At 40.1% G+C, this 15262-nt stretch overlaps 1 protein-coding gene across 1 annotated transcript in view; it reads left to right on the plus strand.

The window, feature by feature from the left end:
- The window catches only part of Aqr (aquarius intron-binding spliceosomal factor), a 78004-nt gene extending 63177 nt beyond the window's left edge, over positions 1-14827 (plus strand). Inside the window, exons 28-35 of the mRNA XM_057780832.1 lie at positions 841-912; positions 2358-2545; positions 3101-3272; positions 5800-5970; positions 7744-7829; positions 9864-10038; positions 11963-12076; positions 14365-14827. Coding sequence (XP_057636815.1) covers positions 841-912; positions 2358-2545; positions 3101-3272; positions 5800-5970; positions 7744-7829; positions 9864-10038; positions 11963-12076; positions 14365-14658 — 1272 coding nt within the window. The 3' untranslated portion in view covers positions 14659-14827. The remainder of the gene's footprint in view (positions 1-840; positions 913-2357; positions 2546-3100; positions 3273-5799; positions 5971-7743; positions 7830-9863; positions 10039-11962; positions 12077-14364) is intronic.
- The last annotated feature ends 435 nt before the right edge of the window (positions 14828-15262 follow it).

Here is a 15262-nt window from a genome sequence, read left to right on the forward strand (position 1 = left end):
CTATGAAAGTAGTATTTCAGAATCCTTCCCCAAGACATGTATCTACAAACACCACTCACATAGTAAGCGTGCATCCAGCCCCACTGTTCAGTACAATGACATTGTTTATGCTGTCAGATGAGATATTGTAGCACAAATGATAAAAACCCAGACACAGATATCAGGGTTCAACCTGAAGATCAGAAAAACAAAACATCCAGCCACTAGAGAGCTCTTAACTCGAAGAAATCCTTAGACTGAAAGAGCACAAGTTCCTGTCTCACCCGCCTTACATTCCTTTCTAGTGCTGGGATTAAAGGCATGTGTCTTCCTAGAACTGGGATTAGAGGTGTGAGCCATCACCACTTGGATCTCTTTCTGCATTGATCTTGTGTAGCCCAGGGTGGTCTTGAATTCACAGAGATCCATCTGCCTTTGTCTCCCAAATCCTGGGGTTAAAGGTGTGTGACACCACTGCCTGGCCTTTAGTGGCTTAGTTTCACCTTCAGGCAAGCTTTATTAATATAAAACATAAATAAAATATCACTATAGATATTAAAATAATTTACTGTATGACAAATTACAACTCAGTTAAAGTGGAACATAATAATTGAGTCACAAATTTGAATTTTCAGAGTTTTTATCACTACTAGCAGTACTCACCAAAACCCTCACTTTACAGATCTGTAAACGTTCACCTTCTGAGGTTAAGGGCGATGGAGAATTGTGAGAATGTGAGCTAGATTGCATAGCTTATACGTTGTTCTTTTACTATGAAATTATTAAGGCTTTTGACCAGTTTTAGGCCTAAGGTGGTAATTACTTGGGTTTTCAGCTGTTTGACAAGATTTTCTTTTTTAGTATGACAACATTTTAATGGAAGAGGCTGCTCAGATTCTGGAGATAGAAACCTTCATACCTCTTCTTCTACAGGTAAGAAATAATGGTCAGAGACAGATTTTTGAGAATCTTGGGCATCAGCATTCTAAGCCGTACTTGGGACACTGGTTATTGCGGTTCGTGCTCTCCGAGTTCACTTTGTTGTCCCATTTTCAGCCTGTAAACTCTTTCTCTGATCTACTCATGGCTTTGTATTCCCTTTGAGAGATGTTTTAAAATCTGTGGTTTAAGCCAAGCATGGTGGTGCACACCTTTAACCTCAGCATTTGGAAGGCAGAAGCAGACTGAGTTTGAGACCAGCCTGGTCTGCATAGCGAGTTCAGGACAGCTAGAGCTATATAATGAGACCTTGTCTCAGAAAATAATAGAAGTAAAAAATAGTCATGGTTTATATATACAGCACATACACACACACATACACACACACACAGTTTTATATACACAGTTTATATATACGCTTTTTAAAGGATGAGTTGTTTGTTTTGTTTTCTTTTCTTTTTTTTGAGACAGGGTTTTTCTGTAGCTTTAGAGCCTTTCCTGGAACTAACTCTTGTAGACCAAGCTGGCCTTGTGCTCACAGAGATGTGCCTGCCTCTTGCCTCCCAAGTGCTGGGGTTAAAGGAGTGTGCCACCACTGCCCGGCTTAAAAGATGAGTTTTAATCAAGAAAATTAAATTTTTATGTGATTTGGAGGGAAGATGAATTACCTGTGGTTTTTATTTTGTTTGTTTTTTGTTTTTGTTAGAGATGTTTCTATGCTTGTTTCTAGTGTTTTCTGGATAAATTGCTTTTCTTAATTGTATGCCTAAAATTAAAACCAAGTAGTAGTATTTTTAGAATGTTTCTTGTTATATGATATTCTTTATTATTGAAGCATTAAAGCAAAATGTGTAATTACCAAAAAAAATACTAGATAGTACTTAATTTACATATAAATTTAGCTGTCAAATTGCTTTTATAAGTTATCATATAAAATTTAACGTTTATTATATCTGATGTCTAGGATATATTTCCAGGAACAGGGGGGCATGTAGAATAAGAAATTGAAGTTAATAGTATACAAAACTATTAGTGGTTTGGCTTTTACTCTCAAGATCTTTAAAACTTCTCATCATACTTTTGATACCAGGTATTCACTTTGACATCTCTCCACTTCTGTTTCTGGGCACGTTTCTCCTTATTTATGTTTTGCATAATGCTGACCTTAACCTTCAAGGTGTCTTCTGATTACCCTGTTGAAGGCCTTCTCAGACCTTCACCCACTCTTGCTGCCAGTCAATAGCACCAGTCACCCTCGCTTCTTTGCCAACTAACTCATCTTGTGCATTTGATAGGCTCCTTCATGGAGCTGGTGAGGGCTGAGCATTTGTGAATTAATGAAGTCATGTGACGAACAAGTCTTGTGTTTGATAAGCTAGAACCTTGTCAGTAATGTATTAATTACAGTATTTTGGTGTTTCTTCAATTTTCATTTCTAGAATCCTCAAGATGGATTCAGCCGATTGAAACGATGGATTATGATTGGTGATCACCACCAATTACCTCCAGTCATTAAGAACATGGCCTTTCAGAAGTACTCAAATATGGAGCAGTCTCTTTTCACTCGCTTTGTGCGGGTTGGGGTCCCTACTGTGGACCTCGATGCTCAAGGGAGAGCCAGGGCAAGGTGAAGATTCACTACTATTTAATATAGGTTCCCTGAAACATCTTTTACATAAAATTTAGCCTCTTCTAAGATTTATAAATCTACCTGCTACAAATCTGAAACCATGTTTATTGCCTGTTATATAAAGTATATATTGACCAAGTGAGTTGTTTTCTTCATTAATTGATATTAAGGACTAAAGAGGCTTCACTCCATCCTCTCTGCAAAAGATATGACCTTAATGTAATTATAAAACCTAAAGCAAAAGTAAACAAGAGTAAAACTGTGGTTTAACTCCATAAGGAATGCCAGCCACCGCCCAGGTCCTCCAGTGTCCTCACTTGCAGGCTTTGCGGGCTATGACGTAGCAGCAGTGCTTACACAGAGCACAGGAGAGCCATCCTTTTTGTGACATCTTCGTTCCACAAGTAGCCTAAAGTTGCCAAAGTAGTGTTGCTAAAAGAGATAAACAAGCTTGGCAAGTAAAATTTGTGGCTCCTTAAAATATCCTTTTGTATCCTGAAGGGTCTCACCTTGCTAATGTTCTGTGTTCGGGGGCTCTTTGTCTTGGGACAGCTTGTGTAACCTCTACAACTGGCGCTACAAGAACTTAGGCAACTTACCACATGTGCAGCTTCTGCCGGAGTTCAGCACAGCCAATGCTGGCCTGCTCTATGACTTCCAGCTCATCAATGTGGAAGACTTCCAGGGAGTGGGAGAGTCGGAGCCTAACCCTTACTTCTATCAGGTAACACCTCGTGGCACTGCAGTTTGTCTTGCATTTGCCTGGCTGAAGTACCTGGAATTCAGCAACACTGAGCCATGTAGGCAGCTATTGAGGAAAAGAAGGGTTATAACCTCACCTTACCACACAAACGCCGTCAGTTTCAGAAGGGTCGAAGATACACAAAGAATAACTAAAAACTCAATAGAAAGTACTAAAAGCAAATATTGACAAGTATGTAGTGATGTGGTAAGAAAGGGCCTTTTGTTAATAAATTAAAAATAATAAAGAAAACTTAATTGATTTGAAAAATAAATGTAAATTAAAACAATATATTGAAAAGTCTGACTAGAATTTGTTAGAGCTCAGTTGCTTTAAAAAAAAATACTCTTGGAGCTAGAGAGATGACTCAGCAGCTAGGAAGCTGCTCTTCCAGATCTTGCAGAGGACCAGGGTTCATCTCCCAGCATCCATAGGGCAGCTTAATAGTGATCCATAACTCCAGTTCCAGAGTATTTGGTGCCCTCTTCTGGCTTCTGTGGGTAGTATGTGCACATGTGTATACACACACACACACACACACACACATGAGCATATATACATGCAAGCAAAATAACATACATAAAATAAAAATAAACCTTTAAAAAATTACACCAGCAGAAAAGAGAAACACTTCACCTAGAAAGAAATTAGTAAGTCCCTATTAGTAATTAATCACGAAGTCATACAGTACTTGATCTTGCAGTTCTAGTAGGAAAATAATTGGATGCGTAAGTTGTCACATGTAGAAAAAAACGCTGTTCTCACTCCTTAATAATTTTAACCAGAAGTTGGATGAGTATATGAAGACTTATAATACTGAAATATTTTCACTACAAATTAGTTTGAAAATAAATAATTTAAATCAGTTATCAGATTAAATTTTTCCTGTTGTACACATGAGAAATACTGATGTTAGTCTCTCATATACTTAAAACACATGTGACCTTTAAATGCTAGCAAGTTTAGAGCCTTATTCAAAGTAGAAACATGTTTTCTGATACCTACCTTTGAAGGAGTTCCGGAGTTGATTGGTGTCTCCTGATAACTTCATTATGTAGTGGTTCTGAGTCCTTGCCTAAGCCACCGAATGGTATTGATCTGAAATGGTATCCAAGTTACTCATCTGTTTCCTTACTTGTTAATTCTATCTCTGGGTGAGTTTTCAGTATATCAAGAAATATTGCTATGGGTTAAATGTATTTCTGAAGTATTGAAATCCTTACCCTCCCCAATATGATCAATGTGCATTTAAACAATACGTTTTTAAAAGTCAGTGTCTGAGAGAATAAATGAAAAATGATTAAAAGTCCCTAACTTGAAGCAACCTTGACTTACTTGGCCCCGCTTCTAAAATGTTCATTAAATATGCTTGTTTGTCTGTTAAACTTCACATCTGACTCAGGCAGTGTGCTGAACTAAGCGATCTTCATTGCTCACATAAATAAAGAACTGGCTTCTGTTTGCTGAGAACTCAGTGCACTGATCTTGCCAAAAATACCTGAATCCTCAAAACTGAATTTTATTCAGTCTTAGCGTTTATTACATAAGGTCATTCCCATGGTCCTTGGTTTGTTCTTTTATCTATATTGGAGCTGATCCTTAGATAAATGTGTTTTGCTACCAATATAGAAAATGGAGATTTACAGTCATGTGGCTTCTTTTGTCTCCTGTCTTCCAAAGAACTAGAGAATTTAAATGAAAGAGATAATTGAGGCTGTCTGTCACCAGGAACCTGGATATAAATGGTGTCTCTGAAGTTCATCCAGTAATTTTCCTCTTGCCTTTGCCTGGAATCCAGCTTCTTATCTTTGTGCTTTCTTTTCAGGATGTGCTTGTGTTCTTGTTTTACTTTCTCGTCTGATGCTTGAACTTGGTCACTACTGAGCTGGATTAAGTAGCTCTGGGTCAGATTTCTCACTTTGAAGTTCAGTAAAGCCCTTGCTTTTAAGCTCCATTTCACCCATCTTTACCCAGAAGCTCGAACTTAACCGTAAGCCAGACTGCCAACTTGAGAGCACATCTCACCTGATGAGTCCAGTTGAGGTGGTGAAGGGAGACAGCGGGACCAAGCTCACAGGAGTCGTCAGGAGGCAGGAGAGACTGGAAAAGCTCTGCACAGTGCAGTCAGTTGTAATATTGCTACTTGGACATCCGGTTAGACTGGACATTGTATTGGCTCCTAGCTAACTCACCCCTTAATATTTGTTTCCACATCTGCAGTTAAATATGTTGTACAGACTGTATATCATGATTCTTGTGACCCCAGGCATATTTACCTCTATGTCCTCTGCTACAAATATATTACAGACATCAGGGTTTTATCAATATTAAGCTAGAACAAGGCTATCCTTCAGCTTATCAAAAATTTCCGGTTGTCTATCCAGGTTATTAACTTTTCACTTAAGATGTGCTGAAAATAAGTAGGTGGTAGATAGGCAAGCCTCTTGCAGATGTTATGCAGTAGAAAATAGGGAACTTAATGTCCACTGTGGCTGTGCTTGCGTTACAGAACCTTGGAGAAGCAGAGTATGTAGTGGCACTCTTCATGTACATGTGCTTGCTTGGCTACCCTGCAGACAAGATCAGTATTCTGACAACGTACAATGGACAAAAGCACCTGATTCGGGACATTATCAATAGGCGATGCGGGAATAATCCATTGATCGGAAGGCCAAACAAGGTAGATTATGGGTGTAATGTGTTTCATATTCACCTTTTGGTCAAGATTTGCATTTATTATAAGTTGTTTCTATTGCTCCACTTTGTCTCACAAGCTAACTTTCTAGAAGGTCAGGATGGCAACAGAATTTTCATGTTTTGTGTCTACACATAAGACTTGCTTCAAAATGGTCAGTTCTAATAAGAGTCATTTTGAATAAGACAGACTACTATAAAATGGTCTAGTGAACAGGACATATTTCATGGAAGATTACAAATAGCCACTAAAGCCCTGTAACTAGTTGTCACTATCATCATTAACTGTCAGGAAGACGTAAATGAAAGCAGTTCAGTCTGCAGAGTGCTGGCTTAGCAGTCATGAAGCCCTGGCTTCCATCCTCAGCACCACATGAACACAGCACTGTGGCATATGCCTGTAATCCTGACCCTGGTGAGGTGGAGGCAAGAGGATCAGAACTTCAAGGCCATCCCCAGTTCTTATCATATTTGTAGCTTTGGTTGCATGAGTCTCTGAATACAATTAAATTAAATTTTTATAAATACAAGATGATGATTCTACACATCCACAGAATGTTTAAAATTATAAAAGCTGATAGTGTTGGGCAGTGGAGCAGCTGAAACTTGGGCACTGGGTCATCGCTGATGAGTGTATAAATGGATTCAGAAACTTTGGGAAATAGGTTGACAGTTTATCGAGTTAAGCATACACCTAACATAGCCTTACAATTCCACTTTCTGCAATGAAACCATGTCCACAAAAACAAGCTGAATACTCAGTGTAGCTTTGTTCTAAGTATCCGTAAAGTAAAAAGAACTCTAGTGTCCGTTAACAAGCACATTCATTAATGGGAGCCAGGCTGCTCAGCAACAGGACAGAGTGAACATCTCTATGTACAACACAGAATGCTATGCTATTGGGCTCCACTACTATGCTTGCTCAGAGCCAGCAGAAAAAGAGATAAGTAGATCAGGGACTGCCTGGAGCTGAGAAGTTGCCTGCTTGTTTATAGCGGGCCCAGGGTGGTGGGCATTGTGGTGGTGGTATGTCAGAACTCGTTGTACATAATTTGTATCTCTGTGAAGGCCAAAGAAATGTTTATATTTTATAGACTTCCTAAAGGGACCGTACTGGTAATTCATGTAGGGGAATCAGTACTCTTTGTTGAATTCATAGAGCAAGGATGAAGGCCTAAGAGTTAGAATTGGCGGCTAGAATCTTGATGAGCCTCTCTCCCTATTCATATGGATGCTTTCCAGCTGAATAAAAAGTACTGTGAAGATTTTCTTTTCACTTTGACAAGAATGCTATGAACAAATACTGGGGGCACACATGGAATAATAAGTGAGTGTGCTTAACTCTATTGTTGAGTGTTTGGGGGCCACTTAATCAGCTGAACATGGCCTGCCTTCTGGAGCTTGGCAGCCTAACGACGGAAAGCAAGAACAGGTCTTTAATTGTCAGCAGTAGTAAACAAGTGCAGCGGACAAGAGGGTGAGTGACAGGAGGGCGTGACCCAGGGTGCTCCCTGTGCTTTAGTGCCTTCGCTGGGACCCAGGGTGCTCCCTGTGCTTTAGTGCCTTCGCTGGGACCCAGGGTGCTCCCTGTGCTTTAGTGCCTTCGCTGGCTTCTTGCTCTAGTTTCAAGCAAGAATTGGTGTGGGTAGGTTTCTTCTGAGATAATTTTAAAAGTAAGATGCTTGCTTCCAGCATTTTGTTTAGGTAATGCCTTGCTGTACTTTTGAAAATATGCTCACTCCCTACCTTTTCTACACAGGTGACAACTGTCGATAGGTTTCAAGGCCAGCAGAACGATTACATCCTCCTTTCTCTAGTGCGGACCAGGGCTGTGGGCCATCTGAGGTGCGTGACGTTCAGACACCACACTCTTCCTAAAAGTTATTGTCTGTTTCATTTTGGAGAGTCAGGGACAGCATCGTTCTAAATTTGTCAGCTACTTGCTATTAGTGATCATTTATGCCGCTTGTAGTACTCTCTGTGGTAATAACATCTCCCCTTGTGTAGTTTACCAGGGCTGTTCCTACCAAGTGTCACCTCATAACTGCAGTAATTGTAGCTTCTTCACCATTTCTTTACGTGCAGAGAGAAGGTGTTGCCGTAGGATCTCAGTAGTCTTGGATCTGTTAGGAACAGTGTCAGGAACCAAAGAAGCTAAGGTAGAAGGGGGCCTCTTCAGGAGCATTTGTTCAGTGCATAAGGCTTTTGGTTTTTCTCTGCCTACCATCTTTCAGCTTCATGAGAGGATAAAGGAGCCATTTGTTCTCCCAGGATTAAGAATGGTCCAAACAAACAATAGCCTATTTTTATCATTTTTGTGATGTATTTATGTATTAGAGATTTATGGGAGTAATATCTTCTTATTACAAAGCAGCCATTTGGTTTTATATAAATCTTCATCTCATGTGACTTACTAGCAAAACTCAGGAGAGCTAGAGTTCACTGTCTTAATATATTAGATGAATATAAAGAGAAGGTTCTCCAACCTCTCATAAATTGTCATTAAGTCCAAATCTCTTTGGGCCTCAGGTCAGATTCTATTAGACTAATAGCCTTTATGGAAGAGTAAGCAAAGACAATAATGTTTTAAGAAATTGTTACAAAGCGATAACGTTAAAGTTAGCTTATTTTTGCTTATTCAAATATCAAGCATAGAGTTAGGTCTTTCCTGAAACAGTTTCTTTTCCTAGCTGACATAACTGCTGTCTGAATGGCCATCTTTGTTGACCTCTGAGTTTGAAGTGTGAATATGTGAATTCTCTGTCCTCTTCTTCCTCTGGGTACCAGTCCTGCAGACAAAACATCCAATCATGTGCAATAAAATAAACTTTTTTTTTTTAATTCAGTAACTTGAGTTCTATAGTGACTGCTGCATGATTTTCGGAAAACTAAAAACGCTTATGAATGGAAGATTTAGAAAGAAGGGGTTTTCAGCATTGCCATGTATCTCTGAATTTTTTGATTAGAAACACCTTTAGCCATCTGTAATTTGGCAATGTTCTTGCTTCTTGGTATATAGAAATAAATTTAGCTTTTATGATCTCCACCTGTGAGCAGTTTGGAGCCCAGTGTGGGACACATTCAAATAATTGGGAAGACTCCTTACTTGAATGCGCCCAAAATTTCAGTTGCGTTCTTCTCATGTTCTGTGGAGCTGACACTTATAAAAGCCTCTTAGCCAAAGACTGCAGTCAGTGTTCTCACAGAAGGACATGCAGTGCTGTGTGTCTGCTTATATGCAGAGCTAGAGCCTCCTGGACATGCCACGGAAACCCAGCACAGTAATAGTATAAACTGCTTCCTTCCTCCAACACTCCATTTCTTCCTAGATGGCATTTTTACATTTTCCTTTCCATTTCTGTGGGGAACTCCTACTAAGGAGTTCTAGCACTTATCCAGTGTTGGGACCTCTGCGTAACTCTGCTTTAGGAATGTGAAGAGAAGCGAGAGGAATTACTTCTCTAAAGTAAAACTGGTCTATTTTCTAGGAAGGAAAATTATATCTTGATAGAACCTGGGAATTTGCTAGGCAAAAAAGTGGAAGAAGGAAGGTAATTGTCATAGTGATGGTGACGCGGTAATTGGTGACTGTCACCTGAACTGCTGTGATTCTGGGTAGGGCTCCTTGGGTCTTTCAGACCAGTGCGTTGGTTGTCTGTCTCACACATGCACAAATGCACTAAAGATGGTATCATCGAAGCATTCATTCACTTACTTGGTTTACTGATCACATATATGAATTCGCTTTATGCCTGATAAGTCCTTAATGTTCTTATTGCAGTAACTTATAATGAGACTAGTGGATTATGTAAAAGAAGGAAAAGGCTGCATAGACATATTATTAATTTCAAACTTTGCAAATTCTTTTGTTTCCTAAAGGGATGTCCGTCGTTTGGTGGTAGCCATGTCAAGAGCCAGACTTGGGCTGTATATCTTCGCTAGAGTGTCCCTCTTCCAAAATTGTTTTGAACTGACTCCTGCTTTCAGCCAGCTCACCGCTCGCCCGCTGCATTTGCATATCATTCCAACAGAACCTTTCCCAACCTCCAGAAAGGTAGGCCTTTCATCACTGTGGAGTTAGTTCTCTTATAGTTGGCCACTTTTTCCAGAATACCCAGTCACCAATATGAAATGCTCCTTACATCAAAGAACTATAAAGCTAATATATGCCAGCACTTACTGAAACGTACTGCATCTCAGGAATGAACTCCACACATTCATCATCTCATTGGTCTCAGTAGCACAGCCGCTCAGGAGGTTCTGATTATCCTAACTGTACATGTGCAGAAGATGAGAATGAGAGAAGTTAAACAGTTTACCTTGCATCAGGTAGCGGAGGGGCCAAAATTTGTAAGCAGGCAGTGTGACTCAAGAATTCATGTTGCGATCACCTCATAACACCTCCTCTCGCCCATCAGTTGTCACTCAGCAGTCATCTAGTTTAGTTCTTCTTACAAAGCTTGCGTTCTGGGTGGCGGGGCAGGAAAACACGTGCAGCTTAACCCTCTCCTCTCCTCCCTCCCTTCTCCTCTTTCTCACTACTCTTCCTCTAGGATAAAGTATAATGGAGTTCATTTTTACGTTCTTACACACAAAGGCACAGACGCACAATTACTGTTACTTTTCTTTTCTTAGAGCATGCTGCAGAGTTTGGGTTTTGTTGTTTTGTTTTGTTTTTTTTCCACTTATTGAAATGTCCCAGAGGTCAATTAAATTTTAAATGAAATTATTTTAAATATATTCTGTGAACTTTTTATTTTTCAGTCCTCTAAAACAAACAAAATAAGTTTAATGTGTTTGTTTTGTAGTAATGTTAACTACTTCTTTTTTAAGACATTTCTATTTGCTTTTTTATTTGTTTTGTTTTTAAAAAAATGCTGCTATGAGAAAATTGAGGGAAATGGGGTGGGGGTTGTGGGGTGGCGTCACAAAAGCCCTGGGTGCTGCAGCTCTACACTTGACTCTTATAGACTCACTATTATGTGCTTGCTACTGTAAGGTAGGGTCCTTTGTCCTGGAAAACTTGTTTTCACAGTCTTAGATTTCCACAAGATCCATCCCCACGGTAAGAAACGATAGGAGTTTGCATATGATCAGTGCTGGCAAATAGGAAAGTGTCCATCTTCGGGGGCAGCTGAAGGAGGAGGACAGGTCTCTGTTTCCCTGACTCTAGCAGTGAAACAGTTGCTTCACTGTCAGCTTTCTCTGAAACTGCTCCATCAGAGTCCCCTCATGTGCTGCAGGCCTGCAGAATCTAGCTTGCAGGGTGCTGCGGGTAAGGGCTGTGCACTGGGGCAGTGTCGCAGTAGAGCCTGACAGATGCTGCGAGGCTTAAAACAGGGATTTGAACACCACTTCCCTGGCTGACGGGCTACATAGTGATAATAAGTGTAAACATTTTATGCTTCAGAAAAACATCAATAGAAAAATAGTTCTAATATTTTCATTCTGAAACAATTGTAGATTCTCTTTGGATTCCTGACAGTAATGGAAATTGTTGCTTTTTAGACCAGTGTTTGTCAACCTTTGAGTCACGACCCTTTTGATGGTTACATATCAGATATCCTGCTTATCAAATATTTACATTACGACTCATAACAGTAGTAAAATTACAGTTATGAAGTGACAATAATTTTATGGCTGGGGAATGAAGGTTGAAAGAATAATCACTGTTTTAGACTATGTTGATTTCTTCTTTTTATGGGGTTTTATCTTAATGATTCTTTGATATTAATTCACGTACAGAAATTCTTATGTTACTTACCAGCCCAAAGTTGTCTTAAAACTTAATGACTCTCAACTCTGTTGTCTTACATTTTTTCATGAATTTTCATGAAGTACTTTCCGGATCTGATTTTGGGATTTCATATCCTCCATACCCTAGTGGTATTTATAGATTCTGAGACGGGCTTGCATTGGAACGATGGGTGCTGGGCTTTCTTCACTAGCTACTTTACTTCCTCTTTGCTTCCTTATAGAATGGAGAGAGACCACCTCATGAAGTGCAGGTGATAAAGAATATGCCCCAGATGGCGAACTTCGTGTACAACATGTACATGCATTTGATACAGACGACCCATCATTATCATCAGGTGAGCGTGCTCAGAGTTGACTCTCTTTTCTCTAACTGCGGACTGGGTCGTACTACTAATGCACAGTCAGATATTGTTACTCAGGTAGCACTCATATTTTAATACCTTTCTGTAGTAGTAAATTGGCATCAAGTACACTTGCTCAAAGTGTGCAATTTGATACATTCTGTATTTATCGTGTGTGTGTCCTCCTAAAACTGTCACCTTAATCTAGATACTGAGCATAACCGTTGTCCCCACTTTTCCCATGTCACTCTGTGCTTCTGTCCTCTAAACCATAGGGTGTGAGTTCTGCTTTCTAGATAGTCACACCAATGCAAGCATCCGATATGCACTCATACTTTTTTGGTCTGCTGTTTCGCGGTGGGGTTTTTTTGTTTTGTTTTGTTTTGTTTTTTGTTTTGTTTTGGTTTTTGGTTTTTTTTTTTTTTGACCATTCCAGTTGTTGCTTTCACAGAATGGTCCCTTCCTTTCAACTATTGGTAGGCATTTTATCACTTTATTGTTTCTATTGTGGGTTGTTACAAAGTAATTGTTGTGTAAAACTTTGCACTTCTACCTCCATGGAAAGTTGCTGGCTGATCTGGTACATGCATTTTTTCAAATAGAGCTTGGTGTTATATCCAGAAGCATGTGAGTGTGCTCATTCTGCATCCTCACCCACACTTGATGTAGTGAGCCTTTTTATTTTAGCAGGGACAGCAGGAATGTAGTGAGCCCACTGCAGCTTGAGGTTTTTTTTTGCGGGGGAAGGTGTTTCGTTTTCTTCATTTAAGTGTCATTTTGTGTTGTTATTTGCCCCCTAAATATCCTCTTTGGGCTGAGTCTGTTTACATTATTATTGTAATGACCTCTCGGAGGTTTTCAGTCTTCCAGCTACTGGATCCTTATCAAACACGTTTTTATAATTTTTTTTTTTTTGGTTTTTTTTTTTTTTTTTTTGGTTTTTTGAGACAGGGTTTCTCTGTGGTTTTGGAGCCTGTCCTGGAACTAGCTCTTGTAGACCAGGCTGGTCTCGAACTCACAGAGATCCGCCTGCCTCTGCCTTTATAATTTTTTTTTTAAAGAAGCTTTTAGTAGACTTTTGAATTTTGATATCTAATATGTAAAATTACTTTCCTATAATTCATTCTTCATGTCCTAAAAATACATACTTTAGCCTCAGTTCACAAAGACTACCCTCTGCCAATTATAGTTCAGGTTGTGGTGTTTGCAGGTGGCATAGATTTTGAGTTCATTCTGGCAAGATTCCATGCTATATTGTATTACTCATCCATATGTGGATATTGTATCGTATAATGCCATTTCCTCAGTAGACTATTTTATTCTCTTTTGAACTACTACTTGTCACCTTAGTCCAAAAATAAAATGATAATAAGTAAACCCAAAATATCGACTGTGTACATGAGTGTTCTTTCTGTACTCCACTGTACTCCACGGTTCGGTGTATCTGTCCATCCCTTCACCATCACCGTGCTACCTGGGTTACAGTCAGTTAGAATAAGCAGATCTTAAAATGGAGCAAAATGAATATTTTAATTCCATTCTTTTTTAAAAATGACCCATTCTGCCTAGACGCAGCCAGCCAGTTTCTTGCCCTTTAAAAGCCCACTGTAATTGAGACACTGTCTCCAGGAGTGAAATTGTATGGGGTCAATTTGGGGAAATTAGTACCTTACCAATTTCGGGTCTGTATATCTCCAACTCTTAGCTCTGCCCTGAGTGCCCATTGCTGTTGAGTGGTACTTTTAAAATGTTTTCAAATTTCTGACTAGCTAAACAAAATCTAGGAGGAAAGAAGCTATTGCTTGGCTCCTGCTGCCAAGGCGTTGAGGAAAAGCTAGGCATGGATGGCTGTGCTGCTCTTCCAGATGAATGAGCTGGAGGCTTGAGCCCTGCGCACCCTTCACTCCCCACTATGTCCTGCTCTTAAAAATTGGCTCTCCTCACAGACGCCTTCAGTGAAGGTGAACCTCGAGCTGATGTAGCGGGTAATGCTAACCAATCACTGTGCTTTCTCAGAAGCATTGTCAAACATTCCTCTGACTAAAACTCTCGGGATTTTTCATGTTGGTTTTTACTTACATGTGACACGGAGATATATTCTTTGCCATTAGCAGAATGAAGGTCATTCTTCAAAAGTGTCGAATTTGTCACTGAATGGCTAGCAGTATCTGAAAACCTGTAGCAGGAGCTGTGCATTAAGAAAGTGATGTTCTATGAGGGCTTGCTCAGCTTTCTAAGCCGGTGTTCTTGACACTCGCGTTCTTACGGTGTTTTGTTATTAGACTTTCTTACAGCTTCCGCCTGCAATGCTGGAAGAAGGTGAGGAAGTCCAGAATCAAGAAACAGAAATGGAAGCAGAAGAAGAAACCACGGCTGCTCAAGCTAACCTCATGCCCAGTCCAACAGACACCAGCTTGAGTCAGGAGACCCCAGCCTCTCAGCCTGAGTGCTCCAGTCAGACCGAGACAGCCTCCAGTGAGATGGAAGATGTCTCTGCCCTGTGTGACACTGCCGCCCAGCCTGTGTCTGCAGCAGCAGCAGAAGATGCTGCTTCTGTCCCAGCAGAGACCAGATAGCTAACAGAAGCCTTTCCTGGGGCACTCCATTTATAGACTATTATTTTCACACTTGCTACAGGACTTTAATGACGCCGACTGATGTTCTGTCCTTGCTTTTATTAGCTGGTTTCCTTATTTTGTATATTTTTAAATTTGTAAATATATAAACTCCAGGTTTGTTTGTTCATTCAGAAGAGAAAATAATTTTGATTGCTGAAGGTATCTGTAATGATACCTGCATTAAAATAGTTTTCTATAGAATATGTAAGCGTACTTGCCCTTTTTTCCTTCAGGTTCTCCTGAGTGAGCTCCCTGTGCAGCTAAAGACAACCATGAACTCCCGATCTTCTGCACCCACCTCCCTAGTACTGGGGTTGCTTGCACTCGCTAAACTTCTCTCATGTCCTGCTTGGGATCAAACCTGGCGCCTTGTAGATGCTAGACCGGCATGCATACTGCCAGCTAAACCTCAGCCCAGCGCATAACTCACAAGTTTAGTAAGCATCTGTAGAAGAAAAGGCCACACAGTACTGGAGTATTGTTCAGCAACTATGAACCGGGTCCCAGATGGGTGGCAGGTTGTTTCACTGTGCGCGCACTGTCAGACGCTCAAGCCTTGCTC

This window comes from Chionomys nivalis, chromosome 9, assembly GCF_950005125.1.
Source record: "Chionomys nivalis chromosome 9, mChiNiv1.1, whole genome shotgun sequence".
NCBI classification, from domain to species: Eukaryota; Metazoa; Chordata; class Mammalia; order Rodentia; family Cricetidae; genus Chionomys; species Chionomys nivalis.